The following is a 23,649-nucleotide window of genomic DNA, read 5'->3' as shown; positions in this document are numbered from 1 at the left end:
GGAGATGGGAGGGACCAGGAGGACCCCTGGAGACTCCCTTCTCTTCCCCACTGCCCTAAGCATCCCACACACGTCAAAGGAATCCAGCATGGAATGCAGCTCACTTGTCATCTATCATATGCAAATAATAAAACCTACAAGCTACAGGATTACTGTGAGTGTCAGACGACTTAGTGGATGGGAAAGAGCTTTGAAAAATATGAAGCAATAAAGCAATGTTACATAATAATATTTGGGACTCATGAGCCTGTAAGATGCAAGTGTTCCCTGGAGTGAGCACATGGACACCCCCTCCCCATGGATCATTCATGCACAATCACAAAGTGTTGCACACAGTCAACTCAGTAAGCTATTTAAAGCTCATGCACAGGCAGTTGACTCTGTGCCCCTTCCTCCTGCCTTAAATACAATACTAATCCGTTTTCCCCTTGTTTATGCATTTAACAGATACATTTTTTTTCCACCCTCCCGGAGAACTAACTCACTTAGCCCCGGGGCTGTCGTGGTTGATTTCTTCACAGAAGACCAGAGCTTCAGAAACAGAAAGGTTTCTAAAGAAATGCTACAGCAAGAGGGGGGAAAAAAAAAAAGGAAGAGAAGATCTGTGTACAGGTAAAGCCAAGCCTTCCCCTCACTTGCTTGTCAACTGCACAGTCCCCGGGGGACTGCATCTCCATCGGGCCTGATGATTCTATTCCGTTCGCTGTCTGGCGAGTCCAGGGAATCAGTTCATGGCCTCAAGCCAAAGTCAGATGTGGGATTAAAAGCCAGGACACCCTGACAGCAAAGATCAGCTTCTGCAAGGCAAGCTATTAGAGCGTTTGCCTCCCAGTATTTTGTTCTCTCTTTGCCCCGGAGGGCACAGAAGCATTAAACAGCCATGACTGAATTTTCCTTCCCACCATGTGCACAAGGTAGGAGGGCAGGATTTCAGTCTCGGGGGAGCCATGAGATGCCTGCCTGGAGGTTACAGGACTCGCCACTTATCTCGGGGATTCTGAGCAGCTCAGGTAGAAACAGAGCCCACGGCTCAGGACTCCCTCTGATTCCTGGCCTCAGCTGCCCTGAGAGGGGCTCCTCTCCCCCAGGGAAAGCAGCACTGATTCCTTGGGGCTGGAAGCATCGGGAGGGAGGGCAGAGTGAGCCCCAGGAAACCCCTCGCCTCCATCCCGCAGCCCACCCTGAGGCCGACAAACCTCTCCAGGTCCTGGGAAGGACATCAAGCCAGGATTCTCAGCCCATGACCCCAACTCCTCTGATCTCCTTGCTTCTCACCACCCTCGTGGGGGGCGACGAGAGGAATAAAAACCACAGTCTGGCACCGTCCCCAATGCGCTGCCCACACGCCCGCCCGAGAAACACTGGGCTGGGCTTTCTCTCCGCCCCTCCTGCCCTCAGCAAAATGCTCTTTATATCCATAACTTATGTTCATAACATGAAGCAGGGACTCCCCTGAAAAGAGGGGAGAAGATTGATTCCTGAATTTAAGAGGAAAAGTTTGGACTTAGAAAATGAAAAATCAAAGAAATACAGTTCCAAGTTAACAAAACCAAATGAGCTGAAGCATGGGATATTAAAAAGTAATGTTTCTCCCAAGTCTCTTCCAGCTCCACAGCCCGGACACACCCACCCTCAAGAGGACAAGTGTCCTCTACATAGAAGGATTCCGGGGAGATTACAGGACTGCTAACCGCAGCATGCCACCTCACTTAATAGCTAATTCTTGCTTCCAGAACAACGCAGTCCTTGTACTGAGAAGAATTTGGCCTGAACCCTCTTCTCTCAGGAGACCAGGGCACCTATGACTAATCTGGCCCAGAAAGGTCTCGTTTCTCTGCTGCTTACAGAGAGCAAAGTCAGTTTCGCTGGCTCTTGGAATTTCTTCCTTAAGTTAGCAAACCGACTGGAAACTGAGAAAGCCGGCATTTCCTCTCTCTGGGTGGGCTGTCCAAAAGGAAGCTGAGAGGCGAGATGGAGAAAACAAGACAAAGGGAGACCCAGAGGAGGGGTCCAGTGACTGCTGGAAATGGAAAGAAGGAAAGCACTGGGCAACCAGGCGGGAATACTGGTTCTGGGAGGGGAGACTGCCAACAGGCATCTCCCCTGCAAGGGATGGTGGCAGCTGGCAGAGCCTAGCCGCGACATTCTGCAGGTCCTCCCACCCAGAACTAGAGAACCCCCGACCCCGTGGATCTGGGTGCCCCTTGCAACCTGCTTTGGACAGTGCTTCTGTGAAGGCTTCGGACTCTAGGCCTCCAGAGGCAGAGTTTCCCCCTGCACCTTCTTAGAACTCTTCCACCAAGAATTCCTGGGCTCCCCCCACTGACCCATGAGGTGGGCAGACCCCACGAGTGGACAGATGGCCAAGCAACAGGAAGCACCAAGGGCCAAGCCCTGCGAGCGAGGCCCTCTCGCACCCTCCAGTCTAGTCGAGCTGCCAGGCGCCGGCAGCCTCACCAGTGACCCCAGTCAAGACCAGAAGAACTACCCAGCTGGGTCCAGCCAACCTAGAATCACAAGAAATAATAGAAGGTTATTGGCGTAAATCATGAAGTGTTGGGGTGGTTTCTAATTGACCCGTGAGCGTGGGGCACGTTTGCTGTATGTCAGCTACCCGACATCCATTACACCCACTTAGGCAACAACACCTCAGTTTTGCTTTGGAGAAGCCATCTCCACTCCCTCAGGATTAGTCATTATTAGTCTTTGCTTTTTATCTAACGGGGAGGGGAGGGCACAGGCCCAGCTCTGGCCAGTTAACATGCTACCTCCCCGCGGGAGCAGGGATTGGTGTTCAGGGGTGAACACATAACCCACATAACCCAAATCAGGCCAGGTACCCCCTGCCCGTGTGCCCACCCCTCCACTAGATCATAACTGCAGACAGAGGCCGTCTCTCCTAGCACGCCTTCAAATGCTCAGCACCTGGCTCAGTGCCTGGTGTAAGGCAGGTTCTGCATAAGTGATGAATGAATGAATTAATTAATTAATGGGTGGATGGATGGAAGGGAGGGAGGGAGGAAAAGAGGGAAGGAGGGAAGGAGGAAGGGAAGGAAGGAAGGAAGGAAGGAAGGAAGGAAGGAAGGAAGGAAGGAAGGAAGGAAGGAAGGGAGGAAGGGGAAATAAAAGGAAGAAAGGAAGAAAAACAGGTGAGCCAGTCATTTTAAAGGAATATCTACTAAAGAGCTACCTGTTCGTACAGACATCTGTAAGAGTTATTGTGACTTTGGGGCACTCATATTTGACTATTCAAAACCTCTCAAGACCTTCTTTAATCTCCTGCTGGTCACCTAAGTACCTGCCCCCCATTGTCCTTCATGGGAACACGGGAGGACACCCCCAAACAAAGAGGAATAGAAATCCCCAAAGACAGTGCCCTGGCCCAATCTGTATAGGAGGCCCAGGACCACATGGAGAAGAAGAGGGGAGAAAGCAGGACTCAGGGGTTTCCAGGCCATGAGTGTGGACACAGCCTAGGATGCACGGGAGGGAGGGGAGGAAGGGGGCGGGGGGGCGGGGCAGGGAGTCCTTGGGGCCGCACCACCCAGATGCTCAAAGCCGTGGGCTCTAAACACCAATGCTGTTACTTTCCATCACCACAGAGGAAAGGTAATATATATCATTTCCTCCCCCGCGCTGTTTATAATGACATTGGAAATCTGAAACATGAAATTGAAAAGAAAAAATACAGTAATAATAATAATCTATCTCCTTCTTGAGTGTTTTTCTTCCCCTTTCTCCCCTTCTCACCTCGCCACCCCCTCCCCCTGCAGCAAGACCTCGCTTCCCTCCCAACGTGGAGTCGGGGGTCAGGATGCTTCTGGAAAGAAGGGCCTCACTTTGCGGGCTCATGTTGCACAGAATGAGGGGAGGGCCGGGGGGACAGAGCTATCACCACATCACCCTGGTAATCGCAGGAACCATGACGGGTTGGGGGCCAGGATCACTGGGCCAGAAATCAGCCTTGTCTCCTGTGACATGTTCAGGGTCTCCTGAGACATGTTCAGGGTCTCCTGCCTGTGCCTGGCATGGTTTTGAGTGTTCTCAAAACATAGCTGAGACACAGAAGTTTCCCACCAGAAACTGGTCATTTGAAACCTTTAAAAGTAAAATGCCTGGTGGCAGAAGTGGCCAGTGCACCTTGACAACTGTGCCAAGAACGCTGCGAATAGTCCTGGTCAGAGAAGAGCCCTTTCCCCATCTTCTTCCTGGCACCATGCCACACTTAGCTTGTCAAGTGAGACCCGTGAGGCAGGTGGCTCAAAGTCGCAGCAAACCAACCCTGGAACACTCCCTCACTTCACTGATCGCCTACTTAAAGGGCAGCCTTCTCCCCAAAACAGACCAACATCTGCTCCCCGGTCATTGCACTCCGGTGCAGGAGAAAAGCTGCAGAGAGTATAATCTAGGAGGCTCTGGGGCTCCCTGGTTTCCAAAAAGCTTCAAAAAGCAGATTTAAGAAAGGAGGTCCACAGGGGACAACAGCCCTGAAGCTCCCAAAGTGATCTGCCCCGTCCAGGTGATGCTGGGGATGGGATCTGCTCCAGGTCCAAGCACGTTCAGCATCCCCAGGACGTCATCTGGGCCCTTTGTTTCACTCAGCCTCAGAAAGAGGGAAGTCATGGCTCAGAGAAACACAGAGCAAAGATCTCTGAAGAAGTTTCATCAGAGGCCGTTACAGTGCTCCCTTAATACTGTCTGGTGGTGGTCCGGCCCACTTCAGTGTGGTCCCACTGAAAAATCTCCATTAGGACACACTGGGGTCAATAAAAAGGAGAAAAGGTACCAGCAATTATTACTTCGCGATCCAGGATCCATAGAGCCAGGAGGATAAAAGCTAGGATTTCTGAAGACCCAATTCAATGGCTGCTCTCCACCCCCATCCCTTCTCTCTCTACTATTTATTCTAGAATAAACCTCTCCAATGAATCTGGCTGGAGTCCCCTCCCTGAATCCCTCACGCTACAATTTAAGCCATTTCTTCCCATCCATCTCTCCTTGGAAAGGGAGAGCAGCTGGCCACCATCGTCCCTCCAGACTCAAAGGCCATCATGGGACAGCGTCGTTAACTTCCAACAATGAGTCAGTTATTTGCAGAAAACATCATTCACCACTTGCTGCACAAAAGCAGACTCAGCCAAAAACCCCTTAAGAAGAATCATGTCTTTCATAAGAAGCCAGCTCCCTACGGGATTAAATAATAGATATTAAATTGCCTTTTCATGCTTAGAAGTAAGTTCCTTGATTGGTAGCCTGTCTTTCTCTTCTGCAGTTTCATGGTCATATTTATTCCAAACAAGTGCTTCTTCCTTGAGAGAGAAGATACATTGATTTAGAGATTCTCAGTGAGTTCAAGTCTCACAAAAAAAAAAAAAACAGACATCAAAACCAGAGCAACGAATATTAAAATGGTGACCCTCGATGGTTTAGCCTCACCCAAATCCATCGAAAGGTTCATCTTTGGGGATAATGACTGCTTTTCTCCCTTGGATGAAAGGCTATTCAATTACACATTTAAATGTACCGTTGAATAGGTGAGTCGGTGAATAGGTGGACCAAAAACTGAAACCCTTCACGACTGCCTTACAACAAAAAGACATAAGCTCACTTTTGCAGAAAATTGCCCCATTAAATGTACAGATTCAAGAAGCTCTTAATGAACCATCCATTTCATGTCCTCAGTTCCCAGCAGACTCAACTGAGGTCCAGGACGACTGAGGAGCTTGCCAAAGTCACGCAGCTAAATGCTGGCAGCCCCTGACTTCCCATCTGGGTTTGATCCTAGCTCTGCCACCATCTAGCATTTTTAAATTCTGGATAAGTCACTTACTCTCTCTGGCTCTGTTTCTTGCCTGTACATAGAGGCAGCTGGACCAGACATCAGCTAGAAGGCACTGCGGTCTAAGAGTGGGAACTCAACAGGCAGACAGTGGGTTCGAGTCCTGGCTCTGCTCCCTTTATGAGCCTGAACAACTTACTTGTACTCGCTGTGCCTCAGTTTCCACATCTGTAAAGTGAGGGTAAATAACAGGACCTGGTATTCACCTCATAGAGTTGTTATGAAAATTAAATTAGATGATCTAGGTAAAGTACTTGGCAGAGGCCCCTGTCCATAGTAAGGACTCAATAAATATGAGTTATTATAATTCTCTAAAACCTTTTCCAGCTTTAAAGGTGTATTACTCTAGGAATCTAATAGGAAATAATGACAATCCTTTTTTTTTTTAAAAACGGTAACATTTGTCCTTATTACGTTCATGCCTCAGGCAAAAATCAAGGCCAGACAACCGGTACCAAGAAGAGAATGACAATGATTACTAGAGACCTGGAGAGAAATTTATGGAGTCAGGAGGAAAACAGGCAAAGGGATTTCAAGAGGAGTCATATAAGAAGGACTGATTAATGCTTCCAAGGCCCTGCTAATGAGAAAAAACAACCCGCAGAAGATATTGCTAGGCATATTTGGAAAACCCGCGGCCTAATACACACTATTATATATAAATAATTGATAGCCAACAAGAGTCTACTGTATAACACAGCGAACTAGAGTCAGTATCTTGTAATAACCTATACAAAAAACAATCTGAAAAAGAATAGATTTCTATGTAACTGAATCACTTTGCTGTACACCTGAAACTAACACAACATTGTAAATCAACTATACTTCAACTTAAAAAAATAAAATAAAAATAAAATAAAATAAAATAAAATAAAATAAAAGAATTAATACCAGTGAAAAAAAAGAAAAAAGGAATACCCATGTCCTTTCTCCCAGGAATCTCTCTTACGGAAATGCTTGTTCCAGGACACAATTATATATCACGTACATATGTCACTGCAGCATTTTATTGGAGATAGATTTTAATACACAAATGAATGCAGAACTGACTGTAGAAACATGTTACATCTGTGCCAGGCACAGCAGGACCCCAGCCAACGGTCTGATGGCCAGTTTTCCCTTTTTCTAGATTCAGAGCATCTCAAAGCTGTGCTGAAGAAGGACACGAGGCCCTGTGGGACATCTAACTGTCCTGATGCTTGGCGTTTGCATAATCTAAATTCTCCGAGGATAAGCGCTCAAGGTTAACAGTGATGAATGACCTTTGGGAAACTGGGGGAGAAGCAAGGGGACTTTTTCCTTCTTTGTCTTTTTTAACTTAAATACAACCAAATTTGTACACATTCTACTCTATAATTAGAAATAACACATCAAAATGCTCTCAACCAGGCACAATTGACACTTTGGGGCACACAATTCTTGGTGGTGGAGCCTGTCCTGTGCATCATAGGATGTTTAGCAGCATCCCTGGCTTCTACCCACTAGATACCAGTTGTGACAACCAAATGTGCCAAATGTCCCCTGGGGGGGGGCCGGGCAAAATCATCGCCTACCCCCCAAACCCACCCTCGGTTGAGAACCACTGTCTTAGCCAATAGAATGACAATTTTAAATATAAATCAGTCCATGATAAGTACAAACAATTATTACAACTCAAACCACTGGGGCTCTATTGTCTTTCCCTAGTTTGGGGAAGAATTTATAAGAATCCACTGCGAGTTACCAATGCCACTGACTTTTTCTGAGTTTGAGTCCCAGCTGCCTCCCCCATCAGGCTTTCATTTTTCTCTCTGTATCAGGAGACCCGTCAAGGAGTGCCTTTGTGCAACCAGCATATATTCAAGGCCAGTCTTAGAATCAAAGTCAGTGACTTATCTTCTAATAAGGACACAAAAATAACTTTCAGAATCTTTTTTCCAACCAACAACTTTAAAAATCAGAAGTAAAACTATTTTTAAACCTCCTAGTTAAACAAACATGTTAATATACTGATCTGATGACGTTTTTAAAGGAACTCATACTTGCATGATGTGAGGCTCCCAAATTCGTTCTTACACGTCCTGAAGGCTATTATTCTCCACCTGGTTTTTGTCTGTTCGTTTCCTTTCTAGTTTCATTTTGGCTTTTGTTTGTTTGTTTGTTTGTTTTTGTCTTTTGATGTATAAATCTTACAATGGCTTTTTGCCTAAAAGAGTAAACCAACCAAGTGCCTGGTCAGCACAGAACAGGATTTCTCAAGCTTTGTACCTGTGTAACCCCTGAAAGAATTTTGAAAAACTAGGTACCCTCCTTGCTCAATTTGAAATTGACATCTGAAATGTTTTCATCTCAAATTTGAAGAGTTGCAAAAGATGTCAATTCTGTCATATAAATATGTTGATGTGTTTAAATAAAACTTGTTTCACCAGTGGTGTAAATGTATCCAGTGAGATCTAACCAGCACAGGGATTTGATTTCCCTCATCTACTCCGTTACCCACCTAAAAATATATGCAAACTAAGCTATGTGTTTACACTTTATGCACTTTTCTGTTTGAGGGTTATATTCTAAACACAAAAATGCATGAGCAAGTTTTTCTTCAAAAGTAAAAAAATTACAACATTTCTTTTTCTCCTTGACTTGTATTTCAATTCCATTTCCCCACAGAATTTTATCCTGGAGCAACTTATATTTTTATACTAGAAAGTCTATTATTGGTCTTTTTTTTCATGCTGCTGTACAAGAAAATATCTCTATACACTTCAATTTAATTTTTAAAGATTTCTTGTGAGCCTAGGGCTCTAACTGCTTGAATAACAATTTGCTGGATTAAATTACCATTAAAATTATTGGTGGTCGAGAACAGAGTCATACTAACAGAAATTAAATATGCCATTTCATAAATATTAAACATGCAAAAGTAAAATATTCTTGGAAATGCATATTTTCATGGATGAGACTTTTTTCAATCCATTCATATATTTGTGGATAAACATTAACTAGTCATTGCTAGAATAAGACAGGGTTAAACATCAATTAAATTCTACTTTTCTGGGTTTTTGTTTTTCTTTTCTTAATGTAAGCAGAGAAAACGTGCTCATGTAAAGAAGACAGAAAAAACAGATTTTTTTTATAATATTGTCATTTTGTTCATTGAACTCTAAGAATGCCCCAAATCCCAAAGTAGTCCACCATGAAAAAATCACTTTTAAGGATTTCTCTGCTAACAATTTGATTCAAAAGACAGGACAGTATCTGAACTGAGAAAGAATTTATGTCCAGTGATTAGTGATTAGCATTCTTCACTGTCTCTTTACCAGCACCAGCATGCCAAGGGTCCCTCTGTCTCTGCGTGGAGAATTCGTGGAGAATTTGAGAAACACTGGAATAAACACTCTCCACTTAACATTCCTCCTACCACATGCTACTTACCCCTGCAGCAAAGCCAAGGCTTCCATCTAAGATCTGCCTCTGAAAATGAAAACAAGATGTTTCAGTTTCTAAGGGCTGTTTCCTGGGACAAGAGGAAACCAAAAGGCTTAAGAGAACCACATGAGTAAAGACTAGCCCATGCCTGAGCTTGCAAGAGCCTATCTGGAAGCTTAGATCTGAGTCTTTATAAAATGAGCCAAGAACCAGGGGGAAAGAAATATTTTTAAACCTTCCATCCATCCTACAGCCAATCAGAGCTGTCTTTCAGTGAGACCCTTGGCTTGCATTGGCCCACATGTTTTGCCCTGACCTGGGCTCTCCCTGTGAATTACAGCTATAAGCCTTTAGTAGTAAATGGCTGATCTAAACGATAGAAATCAACAAGTATCGGCAAGGAGTCTATGAACCAACCAAAACCCTCCCACGCTGCAGATGGGAGTGCAAACTGGCACAGCCACTTTGGAAAGATAGCTGGTAGACCCACTAGAAGCAAACCTTCATAAGCAGATCCTATGACCCAGCAGCGCCACTCGTAAGCGATGACCTAGCAGAAATGCATACTTGGACCCACCAGACACGTGTACAAAAATGCCCTCTGCAGCCCTATTTATGAGATCTGAAAACAAGAAACTACCCGAAGGCCCACCAACAGCAGAATGGATACATCGTTGGGATGTGTTCACACGACAGAATACCGTTTGGCACAGAGAACACACATGTGTAGGTAAACGAGCTCACCATCAGGCAGGGGTACTCAGTAAACAGGAAAATACATAGGGTGAAATCAGCCAGACACGGATGAGCATAGACTGTATGATTTACTCCATTTATACACTGTACAGAAACAAAAATCTCTGCTGTTAGAGACCAGGAGAGGCGCTGCTCTTGGAGTGGAGGTTGGGGGTGGGGAGCAATGACTGGAAGGAAGCCTGAAAGGGCGGCTGGTGGGGGGAGGGGGGAATGTTCCAGTGCTTGATCTGGGTACTATTTTCGTGGGCATTGGTGAAAAGTTATCAAGCTGCACGCTTATAAAATGTGCAGTTTTCTACAGATATTGTATACTTCAATTAAAAGTTTGTTTTTTTTTAAAGAAGTGGCTTAAGTTAGGGATATAATCTATAGCCACATGGACACATCACAGACATATTGAAGTGTTGATTGGTCTGACCCTTGAGACTCCCAGTGAGGTCCAGGTTGCTAGTGCCACCAGCTCAGTCATCTCCAAGTATGAGCAGCCTCTTCCCACCTCTGTGTGGCTATGGGGTGGATGGAAGGTTTTAACCCCAGTGAGCCATACAAATGACATTCTTCTCTGGGCATGCCATGACATAGGCCAAGTTGGTCTAACCAACTAATTTAATCAAAGCAGACAGATAGAATTAAAAAGTCAGCAACCATCTGGATCCTGAAAGGAGAAGCATCATACTTTAAGAAGTATTATACTGAACATGAAAATGAATTTATGTATATATACATACACATACATACATATGTAATATATGTATATATACATATATATATATGCATGACTGGGACATTGTGCTGCACACCAGAAATTGACACATTGTAACTAACTTACACTTCAATTAAAAAAAAAAAGAAGCATTATACTGATTTAAGATCAATAAACCTGTTATTCCACTTTAAGACATTTATCTCAAGGAACCGATCAGGTACGTGCTCAAAGATTTATGGTCATCATAACACTATTTCTAAAAGCAAGAAAAAGGGGCATAAACTCATTGCCCAGCAGTTGGGGACTGGCTAAATAAACGGCAGTATATCTTTATGACGGGATATTATACAGCCACTGAAGTAACCAAAGTAATCAAAATTATCAAAGGACCATTTTAGGGAGGTGGGAGGATGCGTGTGATACCCAGTGAGAAATGCTGGTGGTAGAACATCACGTACAATTTGATCCTCATGATGCTAAGCAAACAGGTACGTGCTTATGTATTCTCATATACTTACACCAGAAACTGGCACAACGTTGTAAACTGACTATATACTTCAATAGCAAATATATATACTCATATATAAACTGAATCAATGTGAACAGATATATTTGGTTTTCCTTCCTGAGAAGTGGGATCAGGAAGTGGTTTTTTTTTTTAATTTTTTTAAGCTTTTCCATGTTTTCCAAGTTTCCTACAATTCAGAAAGGGTATTTTAAACAAGAAGATGAATTTTGAGGGGGAGGGTATAGCTCGGGGGTACAGCGTGTGCTTAGCATGCCCAAGGTCCTGGGTTTAATCCCTGGTACCTCCATTAAAAAAATAAATAAGTAAAATAAATAAATAAACCTCATTACTCTCCACCCCCCAAAAAAAGAAAATGAATTTTGAGTGAAGTTAAGCCAATGCTGATAACGGCAACAGGGAGCAGATGGCCAACTGCCCACTGTCCCAAGGGATCCTCACTGAAGCCCCCATTTAAGTTGTGTGAAAACTGAGGTGGGGGGCTGCGGGAAGAGCCCACCCCACTCATGTCTGCAGCTGGCTCTGTCTCCCCACGCTGTGCCCCTTCCCGCTCCTCACGCACACCTCCTGGGCAGAAAGGGTTCACATAGCCCACCTGAGCCTGCCACCTCTGGAGGGTCCTGCTTTCAGGGTGGGTCCCCGGCTGGCTCCTGGGAAGCTGGCAGTGGTACTGCTCCCTCCACCCCCCACCAGATAAGGGTGGGTCCCTGTGCCTGTTTTACAAACCAGGTGATTTATGCGGGGCACTTGCTTGCCTTCTGCAAGTTCGGAATTTGGGTTGGGAGCTCAGCACAGCACGTGGCCAGACCCCAGTAAAAACCTTGGGGGATGGGTCTCTAGTGGGCATCCCTGGACAGACACATTGCACATGTGTCACCGCCTTCTCCAGGCCGGGGAAGAAGCACTGTCTGCGCCCCTCACAGGAGGGAGGGAGCATCGGAAGCCTGTGCTCAGATTTCTCCAGACTCTGCCTGTCCTTCCCTGGCTGAGCCTATCGCGTGTCCCTTCGCTGTAATGAACCTTAGCCGTGAGCACAACTCTATGCTGAGTCCTTGGAGGACTCACCAAGTGTGTGGGTGGTCTTACCCCTCTATGCCTCCACACAGAGAAAAGGTCTCAGCAATTCCTCCTACTAAAAACCTTCGGGTTACACTAACCCAAGATGAGTTAGGGGCACTGAAGCTCCAAAGGGGAAGGGGGCACCCGTGTGATGGCTTCTCCCTTCTGAAAAGCCCCCAAGGCATTGGCCAGGGCTACATGGGCTATGGAGCTTCACCCACTGCAGCGCCGCATTTAGCTCAGGTCCCCACGGCCCGCTTGGCCAGCTAGACCCCAGCTATTTTGACTCAGATCACTCCTTCTCCGCGCAAACGAAACTGGTGAAGATGAAAACATGGGTCGCTCTACCCCAGGAGGGCATGAGGACAGGACCCGGGAAGAGCGGGTGTGGCTGTCATCAGAGAGGAAGAGGGTGAGGTCACCTGGTCACCTCTCCTCTGGCTCCTGGTGTCTCTCATTCGGGGACTGAGTTTCAAAAGGTTTCACAACCTGTTGACAGAAACCTGGGACTCAGGGCTGAGTCTCAAGGTCCAAGTCTCCACAGGATCCCAAACCTCCACTGAGGAGGGGAGGTAGGGGGAGGCGCACAAGGTACCACCGTACAGCGACCCCCACGCTGCTTTACAGGGCTCTGGCACGAGAGTGCCTGGCGGGCCAACTTCCTAGACAGGTTTCAGTTTCCAGACCGGCCTCACGGCATGTTTACCTAGATCCTCCACCCCTTGCTCAATTACCCTGCCTACAATCTGACTTTGCATCCATCAAGATAAGGATAGTTGGCTCCAGGCAGTGGACTGAGGGAGTTAGGGTTGGAAAAAAGGAAGGAATGTCAGGCACAGGAGGTGGGCGTGGGTTGGGGAGGAGTTGGGTGAAGTGTGTGGGATGTGTGGGGGGAGGGTCTGGAGTATGTGTGGGGGAGGTGCAGGGGGTATGCGGTTAGGGGTGTAAGTGGGGGGCTGGGCGTAGAATGCAGGGGTGTGAGATATGTGTGGGGGATGCGAGGGTGTGTGGGATGCACGGGGTGGGGAGTGTGGGTACATGTGGGGCTGAAGGGTGGGGATGGGGGTACCTGTGTCAGGTATGGGGGATGTAGGGGTACATGGGGGTGGGGGGGTGGGGATCTGTAGAGACCTGGGGAGGTGGGTCTGTGTGTATCCATCCCAAGGCTGATGAGGGAGGCGATGAAGAACCTGGAGATGGCATGAAACAGAAAAGGAACAGATGCCCCCTCATCTCTCCCAAGGTCTTTCAACCACCTTTAACTCAAGGCCACAGGGCAGGAGAGTTACGTGCAAACCTATTATTCTCCTATCATCGTGCATATTACCACCTGCTCCAGGGCCAGGAGAAACCAGACGGAAGACAGAAATCAGGCAGACAGCTAAAGAAGGCTGAGTAACTGGTCTTCTCACTCCCGACTCTCTCTGAATCAGGAGGCGAGAAGCAGGTGATGCTGAGTGCGTCTGCAGAGAGTTGCAGGGGACAAGGGAGAAAAAAGAGGGCAGGACTCACATCTCCCCCACCTGGAGGTGTGGCCGGTGGCATTAGAGAGTCTGGTAGCCCTGCTGTGCGGAGGGGCTGGTTTCAGAGCTCGCTAAGAGGGTCCCCAGGAACCCCCGGAACCGAGTCAAGTCAACTCACCTGTCCGCTAGAGAATATGAACACGAGGGCCGCCCCAGCTGCGGTCATCCCCCAGGTGAAGAAGGTCCCCAGCAAGGCCTGGGACACAGGGCTGTGGCCTTGGAGCATGCTGGATACGGCTGTGTGCAGAGAGGCAGGAGAGGGTCAGCATCGGCGGTCCCTCCTGGTGGCACACGCGTGTTCTAAGGGGCTCTAGGGAGATCGCCTAGGGAGATGCCAGAGGAGGAGATGCCGCAAAGGAAGTGACAACATGACAACATCGGGAAATAGTTCCAAAGAGAAGCAGCTCCAAGAACGTGAATTATTTAGCCTGGAGGAAGGGAGCGGGGAGGGTCTGACTGCAGCCTTCTCGCACATTCTGCCTATTCTACCTGCCCTTGTCTACCATCCATCATCAGTTCTGTCTCCTCTGAATGCAGGTAACCAGCTCAGATTTCCTCTTGAAGCTGTTGCATCTAAGTCCTGATCAAACTTTCAATGGCTCCCACAGCAGCTCCCACGGCCTGCCAAGGGTACACTCCATCGACCGACCTTTAACCAGCCCAACAACTCTTCAACCATTGCGCCCCACGTGGCCACCATATTCCAACTCCACCCAATTATTCATGGAACCTTCGACAAGCCTGGGATGGTCCTCCTCCAAGTCTCTCTTCATCCGGTTCCCTCCCGTGGCACGGCTTCCTTCCCAGCCTCCAGCCATCAGACCCAGAGCATCTTCTGCTGCCCACCTAATGCCAACTGCGATTCCGTGCTTTCCTGGTCCCTCTCCACTGCCATCCCAGGGCACCTCTTTGGTGCTTTCTTTGTGTGGGCTTGCCTTCCTTTTTTAGATCATTAGTTGCTCAAAAACAGGGATGATGCTTTTTCACAGTTGGCACCCCTGTAAAATAGGGCTTTCTGGCACCCCTCAAAAATATTTGTGGCATTGAAAAGGGCCAGCTTATCTTGAATAGGACACTTAGCAAGGACAAGGAGACAGAGACACAAGTGGCATTTCCCCCAGTCCATTCAGCATGCTTGCTGCTGAAGAAGTTACACCATTGCCCACCAAGGAAGGAAAGGGAAGTACCATTCCTCCTTACTCTCGCTCCAGGGACCTCCTCTATATTTGGACATGTTTTAAAACCTAGTTCTGAAATGATAGGGAGTCAGACTCTCGCTGTGGAAAGTTACAAGGTGGAGAAATCTGTTTGTTAAAAAGCCCTGTGCTCTGGTACATAAACACTGGGGCTCAGGGCCTCATCTCAAAGGGCTCATTCAGCTCCCCCTGGTCTCCCAGCACCCGCAGGGCTGGATGCGACCCCACTGGGCTCAGCCCTGCCAGGCCCTAGTGGTCTGGGAGGAGCCAGCAACCCTGGGCTTGCAGATCAAGAGCTGAAGACGCGGCCTCTCTTTATGAACCTTGGAAGGAAACCAGGGCAGAGGGTAGACAAAGCCTTTATGCCAGAAGGGTCAGCAACACAGCAGGATTCAAACCTAGGAAGGCTGTGAGTCTGGGCGATCCCAGATAAGCCAGGTGAGCCCGGGCTCAGCCACGGTGCCAGGAAACCTTGAAGAAAAACACAATCTCTGGATTCAGATTGTGCCTAAGTAGAATTCAGGATGACGACTGCACCAAATAAAGAAAAGCAATCACTCTGGGGGGAATAGGGGGAACAGCTCAGTGGTAGAGCGTGTGCTTAGCGTGCACAAGGCCCTGGGGTTAATCCCCAGTGCCTCCCTGAAGGGGAAAAAAAAATCATTTTTTCAAAAAACCACCCTTTACATATGTCATCATGTTCAGGCACCCCAAAAAGAGTGGTTTGCATTTGTTTTTAAACCGGGACTTCTAGATCATTACACCAATCTTCTATTTCTAGTTGCTTGTGGATAAAACTTCAAACAGCATTTACAAAGAAAGGCTCATCGCTATCTCCCTCTTAGTACTTATCCCGCAAGACATGTCATAACAAAAAAAAAACCCCAGCAATTTTGTTTTTCAGTGTTGAATGTGCCTTTTACCGACTACAGAAAAGAGGAAACTGTTTACATTCACCAATAGGCCAAAGTCAACGTGGGTTGTGTGGGCTGACAAACAGGAGAGCTCGTGGGTGTTCCTGGGGGGTAGTGGAGGGCAAAACCCTCTTCCAAGACTCCGCTTACTCCTGAGCACCCTGAGAAAGGGGGACACAGAGGGAAGACCAAGGCCACCGTCCTTCCCATCCCAAACAAGAGCAGATTCATCACTGGCAAAGCAAGCCCAGTGTCCCTTGGGGAAGATTCTTCCCTTTGCTGTTTTAAATCCTCACTCCTCAAAGGGTGGTCCCAGAACCAGCAGTGCTGGATCCTCTTGGGAGCCAGGTTAGAAATGCAGACTCTCAGGCCCCACCCCCGACTTGCTGAACCAGAATCTGCATTCTGCGGGGTCCCATGGGGGCTTCTGACACACATCAAAGTGGAAAGCGCTAGTCTAAAATTGGAACAACTTGCTCAATGCTGAGAGCTTAGAAAGGGAGTTTTCCTGCCCAGCGAGGGACTGGCAGGGCCGCTGCTGCAAAGAATCAGGAGAACAGAATGTTTTCTCCAGCAGGTAGACCAGGAGCCCTTACGAATCGGGAGCGTTGGCCAGGGCACCTCAAAAAGCCAACTCCACAATGGGCCTCAGCCTTTCTCATGAGCTGGTATTAATACATAAGCCTCGGTTAGTTTGCAGAAGGGATTATTCTCTGCCTGCTCCAACTTTAAAGATGTCAACACCAACCCAAACAGAGCAGCCCAGGGCTCCCAGCTGATACGGGATCTATTTCTTTTCTTTCCCTTTTAAACCTGTTACCCTGCTTCCAAGAGTCAGCTTCAAGATAATAGTGAAAAAGTTGCAGAGGTGGAAACAGCGCATGATGAAACCTACATACACACCCTGACTCCAGTAGAACTGAGCAAAGCGATTCCAGTTTGGACGGATATGACTGTGGAAAATGTTCTCTAATACCCAAAGTGTGGTCCGAGGACCGGCTGACCTGGGAGTTGGTTAGAAATGCATTATCTCTGGCCTGCTGTCCCTTAGCCAGATTCCCAGTCAAGTTCAACAGGTCCTGCTGACCCCCAGAGCCAGTGGGAAGGGACCCGGAGCAGCTGGAACTGCAGCCAGGTCCGCTCCCAGGGATCCCCGGTTCCCCCCACGCCCACCCTGAAGCACTGAATGAAGACGATCTTGGGGAACCACTGTCAAAAGAAGGCAGGTCAAGACCCTCCAGCTCGCCCTGAAGAGGGGCAGAGGAGGGGGCTCCCGGCACCCTTCTCCCTCCTCTGCCACCTGTCAATGCCGCCCTGCTTCTGCTCCAGCCCCCTCCTCTCCCAGGGGCGCCCCCTTCCAAACTCCATGTTGCTGCCCCTTCCGAGTCCCACACTCTTGTCCTGACAGCCCCAGACCCCGGGCCTCCAGCCCAACCGAAGGTGCCGAAGGAGAGAAAAGCCGACTCACTAGGTGCCCTCTCAAGCCCCCACTCCACTTCCATCAGCCCCCGCAGCCGCAGGCTCGCCGGCTCCACTCCCGGAGTCACTTCCTGCTTCCCTCCCCCCGGCACACGTGTCCCTCCGCCACCAGGCCCCGCCCCACCCTGCCGCCACTGGCGGATCCAGCCTGGAGAATAAATTCTCTGGTTCACAGCCCGTGCAGGCTTGGGAACAGACCAGGACGGGTAGAATAGAGAGCCCTGGGACCCAGCAGAGAACACTGTGCACATATGACCCTCTGCAATCTTCTACAAATCCATGGAAACCCATGGAACGAACACCGTGTAATGTCTCTGATAACACTGGTGTTACTACACTTTGGCAGCTGAGTCCAAGGCCCTGAGTGAGCAACAGAGCAGGAATCTCCTACCATCAGCATGGATCTCTAGTTAACGGCCCTCAAACTACAGCGGCCCGTGGAATCACCCGGAGGGATGTCAAAAACTAGAATGCTGGCATCCTCAGAGGTTCTGCCTCTGAAGTCCGCGTGGGGCATAAAGGTTTCTGTTCTAAACTAGGAGCTGCCGATGCTCTGGTCCTGGGACCACTCTCTGAGAAGCACTGCTTCAGGTCAAGAGGTCGGCTCTCCTGGACCTTCTAGAAAAAGACCATACAATCGGAGTGCTAGATTTAGCCAAAAACAAAGATAAGATGCCCAGTTAAACCTGAACTTTAGATAAACAGGAGACAACTTTTTAGTGTAAGTATATCCAGTGCAGTATTAGGGACATGCTTATGCTAAAAACATATTTTGTATTTGTTGAAGAAATTCAAATGTAATTGGGTGCCCTGTGTTTTATCTGATGACCCTACCAGAGGGTGACCTGAGCAGAAAACACTGCCCACAACCACAGTGGCCACAGACCAGAGCATCCAATAGGAGCAGCCTTCTTTTGTCCATAGAAGTCAGCCGTGGACAGTCGTGGATCACGTAACGATTGTACCATACCCACGCACTGCGTCAGGAAGGGAAGACGGCGTGGTGACCGTAGGGTGGGCTCTGCTCTCGGGAGAGTCCCAGAACCAGGAGAGAGGCAGGCCAGCTCTCTTTGTCAGCTTGGGCTGCCATGAGAAAATATCACAGCCTGGGCGGCTTGAACGATGGACATCCGTGTTTTCACACTCCTGGAGGCTGCAAGTCCAGGATCAGTCCAAGGTCAAGGTGCAGAATCCATCCCTGGTGAGGGCTCTTTTCCTGGCTTTCAGATGGCTGCCTTCTCACTGTGTCCTCACGTGGACTTTTCTTGGTGCAGCACGTGAAGAAAGAGAAATCTCTCTCTCTCTCTCTCTCCCCCTCTTCTTACAAGGCTACCAAGCCTATCAAACGAGAACCTCACCCTTATGGCTTCATGTAACCTTAATTACCTCCTAAAAGCTCCATCTTCAAATGCATTCACATTGAGGGCTAGGACTACACTGTATGAATTTCACAGGGGGGAGCCCTCACGAATGGGATTGCTATCTTTATAAAAGAGGCTCCCTCGCCCCACCTGCCATGTCAGGATACAAGGAGAAGCTATAACACAGGAAAGGGCCCTCTCCCAACCATGCCGGCTCCCTGGTCTCAGACTTCCAACTTCCAGACAGTGAGCAATACATTTCTGTTGTATATAAGCTACCCAGTCTGTGGTGTTTTGTTACAGCAGCACGAGATGGACTAAGACACCCATTTTACAGATAAGGAGACTGAGGCTCAGCAAGGCTCTGCAGTGAGCCCACGATGGCTGGAAGGTGTGGGAAACCAAGCCCACCTGACTCCAGAGGTGGTGTTTTTCCTGCATCAGACATTTAAGACTCAGAGGATGGGTCTCAACACCCTGATCAGCAGAATCTCTCACTTCCCTTTCACCACACCAACACCCTAAAGTAAGGTGGCCAACCCCCAAGAGACAAATCCTGCCACTTCCCATCTTTCCCAGTGAACCCCCTACACGCACACACCACCAACCCAAACATACAAGCTGCCTGCATCCTTCTCACACTTACCCATGAGAAGTGCCCGAACATTGAGCAGAAGAAAACGTTTCCTTAAAGCCAAGTACACTGGCTCTTGCCTCCAGCCCATCCTCAGCCCACCCCCATTCTCTCCCTCCAGAGCAAGCGTGCCCTGCAGCCTGCTTGCACTGGGAGAGGAGAGGAGGGTGTAAGAACAACCAGGGCAGGGGCTCATTAAAGGGTAGCCAGTGCTGTATAGTCAGCAAGGGTCACAAAACTAACTCGACAATCAGCAAAGTATCCGTGGGGCAGTGGAGTGGTGGCCCTTTCCAGAGGAATCACCAGTGGCTTGATCTGGTTAAGCAACCTGTCAGCACCTTCCGCTGGAGCATGTTGAGTGGGGAAGTGCGGTGCAAAAGGGTGGCAGCTTCACAGAAAGGGTTGGGGGAGATGGAGAAGAGACAGGAGACGGGCACAAGTGGTCCAGCCCAGTGAGTCCTGGATCTCCTCGTTTCTGCTTCTCTTATTCTCTCTTCACCTCTTCCTTCTCTTCCTCCTCCTCCCCCTTCTCCTCCTCCTCCTTCTCTCTCTCTCCCTCCTTCCCTCCCTCCATCCCCCCTCCCTCTCTGAAGTCTTATTTCCCTTAGGAGGTACCCCAGCAACTGAGCACCTGCTGTGGAATCCGATAGCCCAGGAGGAATCCCAGCTTGGCACCTGAGTCTCCTTGGACAAATTTCCCAATCTGCCTCAGTCTCCCCCTCCTAAGTCTGGGCATAATAACCCTGTGCTGTCTCGAGTAACGGGAATGAAGCACCCAACACCCAGCCCAGCACCCATCATGGCAGCCTGAGCGGTCATTAGCCCTCGAGCCTCACTCCTTCCTTCGTTTATTCACTCACTCATTTACCCAGTGGATATTTCACTAGCTTCTGCTCCATGTCAGGCACTCTGCTGGACCCTGGCACACGGAGATCAGCTAAACACAAATGGCTTGGCCTCGCCCTCCCTTTCCTGAAGTCTGGCCACAGATGCATCTCAGGACTAAGATAAGCCTTTGAGCCTGGGGTGCCCGTTCCTTTCCTCCACAAAGTGTGGGAGATAAACCCGGGGAACTGGAGCTGATAGGCTGAAGGGAATGGGGAAGTGAAAGCAACAGGCAGTTCAGACAAGTGCTGTTGAAATGTAAGGGGGATTTTGTTGTTCTTTTAGGGGATTTTTAAAGTATGCCCCACCCATAAATCCAGAATTCATCTGCTTTGCCCAAAATAACAGCTCTGAAAACTCGTCATCCTGCCCTGACCACTTACTTAATCTCCCTGATTCCCACTGTGCCTCCCCCAACAGTGCATCCTCCAAACAGCAGCCAAAGTGATTTTTTAAAGATAGAAGCCCAACCACATCAGTCTACTACTGCAAACCCCCTGAGGGCTCCTCACTGCCCTTGAAGTAAAGCACCAGCTCCCTTCCTTAACTTCTGAAGCTCTACACAACCTCGGTCTGCTCACCTCTGGAACATCTGTACCCCTTCCTCATTCAGCCAGGCTGCTCTGCCTTCTGAAACAGCAATCTCATTCCTGCCTCAGGGCCTTTGCATGTATGGTTCCCTCTGGAACACTGCCTACAGCCTCGGCCTGAAGCATCTGTCTCCAGGTTTCCACTTGGCTGGATCCTCCATCTAATTTGACTCTCAGTCAAATGTTGCCTTTGCAGAGGCCTTCCTTGAATACCCCCTCTAATATAGACCTTCCAAGTCCTTCTTTATTTTTTTCATGGCACTTCTTGATATCTGGCATCCTTATTTATTCAGTCCCCTCACAGGTGGGTTTCATGAGAACAGCACCATGTCTGCTGTTTGGGCTGCTGTGTCCCCAGTGCACGGCACGTAGTAGATGTTCAATATTTAGTGAATGGATAAGTTGCTTGGATACAAAAGTGTTATTTGTTGGCTACACTTTACATATTAAAGACCCTTCCTGAGAGTTATGAGGAAAACAATATTCGTGTACTAGATCAGACAGTCCTAGCTACTTCCATCATACCTTGATGGTGTCAGCCAGTGGCTCTCAACCAAGGGCAATTCTGCCCCACAGGGGACATTAGCAAGTGGGAGGGCACTAGTGGGTAGAGGCCAGGGATGCTATTAAACATCCAGCAATCCCCAGGGACAACCTCCTCCACAGAGAATTATCTGACCCAAAATGTCAACAGTGCCACGATTGAGAAGCCCTAGTGTAATCCTGTAAAATTAATCTTCTTGGTATGAAGTGATGACAAAAACCACTCTTTAAAATTTAGCATGCCCTTCAAGAAGCATCTGGTCTCAGTCAAGGCTCTGGTTAGCATTTGATTCACCCTCAAATGCAAGAAAGAAGAGAACCAGCTGTCAGCCAATCTTTATGTTCTAGTCACTGCAAAAATACACCCACAATCAAGCATCCTATGTGCTCAATTCCCTCCACCCCTTTGGGTCTTGACTATATAAGGTGCTGACGTCATGTCATCATCAGGACACTGTGACATCACAGGGCTTCCTAAATGGAAATGCAGTGAGTCCCTGGCAGGCGGGACAGAGCTGGCCGCCCTTGACACCTGCTCTACAGTACGCCTGATGAACTGACCAAGAGGAGATTCTAACCAGCCTTTTATCTAAGCACCACCCAAAGGAGCCAACAGAGTGAGCTGACATCAGTTTTCTGAGCCTTGTACAGGGAAGAGCTGCCCTCGAGGGCTTGAGGGGGAAACTGGGTCAGCAGTCGTGTCCCTTCTCACCTTTGTTCAAATCCTTGATCCTGCGCCTGCACCAGCTTGCTCACGGGAGAGCATAAACGCACAGGCCCTACTGACTTTGTACAAATCTGTAATTGGGAGAGAACTTTCCGGTATCGGGAGAAATCTTTAAAATGCAAACCCAAGCTTGCTCAACCGCCAGTTTAATAGGAGATGGAATTACTAGGTAAAAACCACCACTGATTAAATATTGAAATCAACCCTGTCTCTGAGATGATAACTGGCATAAATCTGTTTTCCATACTTTCCACATTTGCTTCCAACAACTCTCCTGGCATCTCACAATTAACTCTAAGGAGTCCATATTACTTGGTTTATGAAGAGGAATCAGTGAACAAATAAATTCTCCTTTGAGCCTGTTCGTTTATAGCCGTGTGGATCACATGAAGAGCCTGTGGGTTCCCTGAATCACTCAGCAAACGTTTATTGCACACCTACTACCTGACAGGCGTGTTTCATGCACTGGACACACACCAGTCAGTGACACAGACACAGCCTGAGCCCTCAGAATGCTTCCAGTCCGGGTGCTGCAGGCATTGCCTTGCGGGTGTGTCATAAATGAAGGCTTATTATGAAAGCTCTTGCACTGTTATGCTACTATTTTCCTTTTCTTATTTCTCAGGAAAGACACATCTATGCCGTCCTCTGCTAGGCAGTCTCTCCAGCCAGTGAGGACGAATCAGCAGGGGACAGCTCCCTTCTTTTGATGGCTAAAGAGGCATTTGGCCAATGCAGCCCAGCTCAGGGCCCTCGCCTGCAGGGGAGCTGCTGTGAGTGGAGAGTGTTCTGGGCGGGGAGGGTGCCAGGGTACACACCAACGTCGGCACTGCTGATAACTGCCGAAAGAGGCCTCAGAAGAAAAGGACATCAATCTATGATCTGATTTGTCTTTCATTCTAAAGTAATATTCTTTAGTGCAGCCATTGTGGAAAACAGTATGGTGATTCCTTAAAAAAAACTAAACATAGACTTACCATATGATCCAGCAATCCCACTCCTGGGCATATATCCAGAGGAAGCTCTAATTTAAAAAGATACATGCACCCCAATGTTCATAGCAGCACTATTTACAATAGCCAAGACATGGAAGCAACCTAAATATCCATTGACAGATGACTGGATAAAGATGTGGTGTGTATATATAGATACATATATACAATGGAATACTACTCAGCCACAAAAAAGAATAAAATAATGCCATTTGCTGCAACATGGATGGACCTGGAGATGGTCATTCTAAGTGAAGTAAGCCAAAAAGAGAAAGAAAAATACCATATGATATCACTCATATGTGGAATCCAAAAAAAAAAGAAAGAAAAAAGAGGATACTAATGAACTTAGTAGACAACCTCAGGAGACCGGAAATGGGGGCAGGACATCCTGCAGAGGGAGCTGTGATTTGGGAAGGGGAAATTCCAATTCCTCCTGGGAAGGAGGGTCTAGGCAAGAAAATACGCAGGGGCATCTCGGCAATCAGAAACCAGTGGACCAGTATCTGGGGTC

The 23,649-nt window shown here is 48.1% G+C and overlaps 1 protein-coding gene across 15 annotated transcripts in view; it reads right to left on the bottom strand.

Moving 5' to 3' along the window:
- SLC39A11 (solute carrier family 39 member 11) overlaps window positions 1–23,649 on the bottom strand; it is a 353,551-nt gene that overhangs the window by 274,804 nt on the left and 55,098 nt on the right. For 8 of the 15 annotated variants that reach the window (XR_004311658.1, XM_032456950.1, XM_032456951.1 and 5 more), the window contains exons 1-3: window positions 17,393–17,497; window positions 13,933–14,051; window positions 9,251–9,289 (exon numbers count right to left, since the gene is read on the bottom strand). The exons of 1 other annotated variant lie outside the window; for it this stretch is intronic. Coding sequence is in view for 12 of the 14 variants with exons in the window: in XM_032456950.1 (XP_032312841.1) it covers window positions 9,251–9,289; window positions 13,933–14,051; window positions 17,393–17,426 (192 nt within the window). In the remaining 2 variants the exon portion in view is untranslated. Of the gene's footprint in view, window positions 1–9,250; window positions 9,290–13,932; window positions 14,052–17,392; window positions 17,498–23,649 lie in introns of those variants that run through there. 6 more of the 15 variants (XM_032456947.1, XM_032456949.1, XM_032456952.1 and 3 more) reach the window with 4 other exon arrangements.

Source organism: Camelus ferus, chromosome 16, assembly GCF_009834535.1.
Source record: "Camelus ferus isolate YT-003-E chromosome 16, BCGSAC_Cfer_1.0, whole genome shotgun sequence".
Taxonomy (NCBI): Eukaryota; Metazoa; Chordata; class Mammalia; order Artiodactyla; family Camelidae; genus Camelus; species Camelus ferus.
The sequence above is the reverse complement of the archived record's forward strand: the minus strand, read 5'-3'. Positions and strand labels throughout refer to the sequence as shown.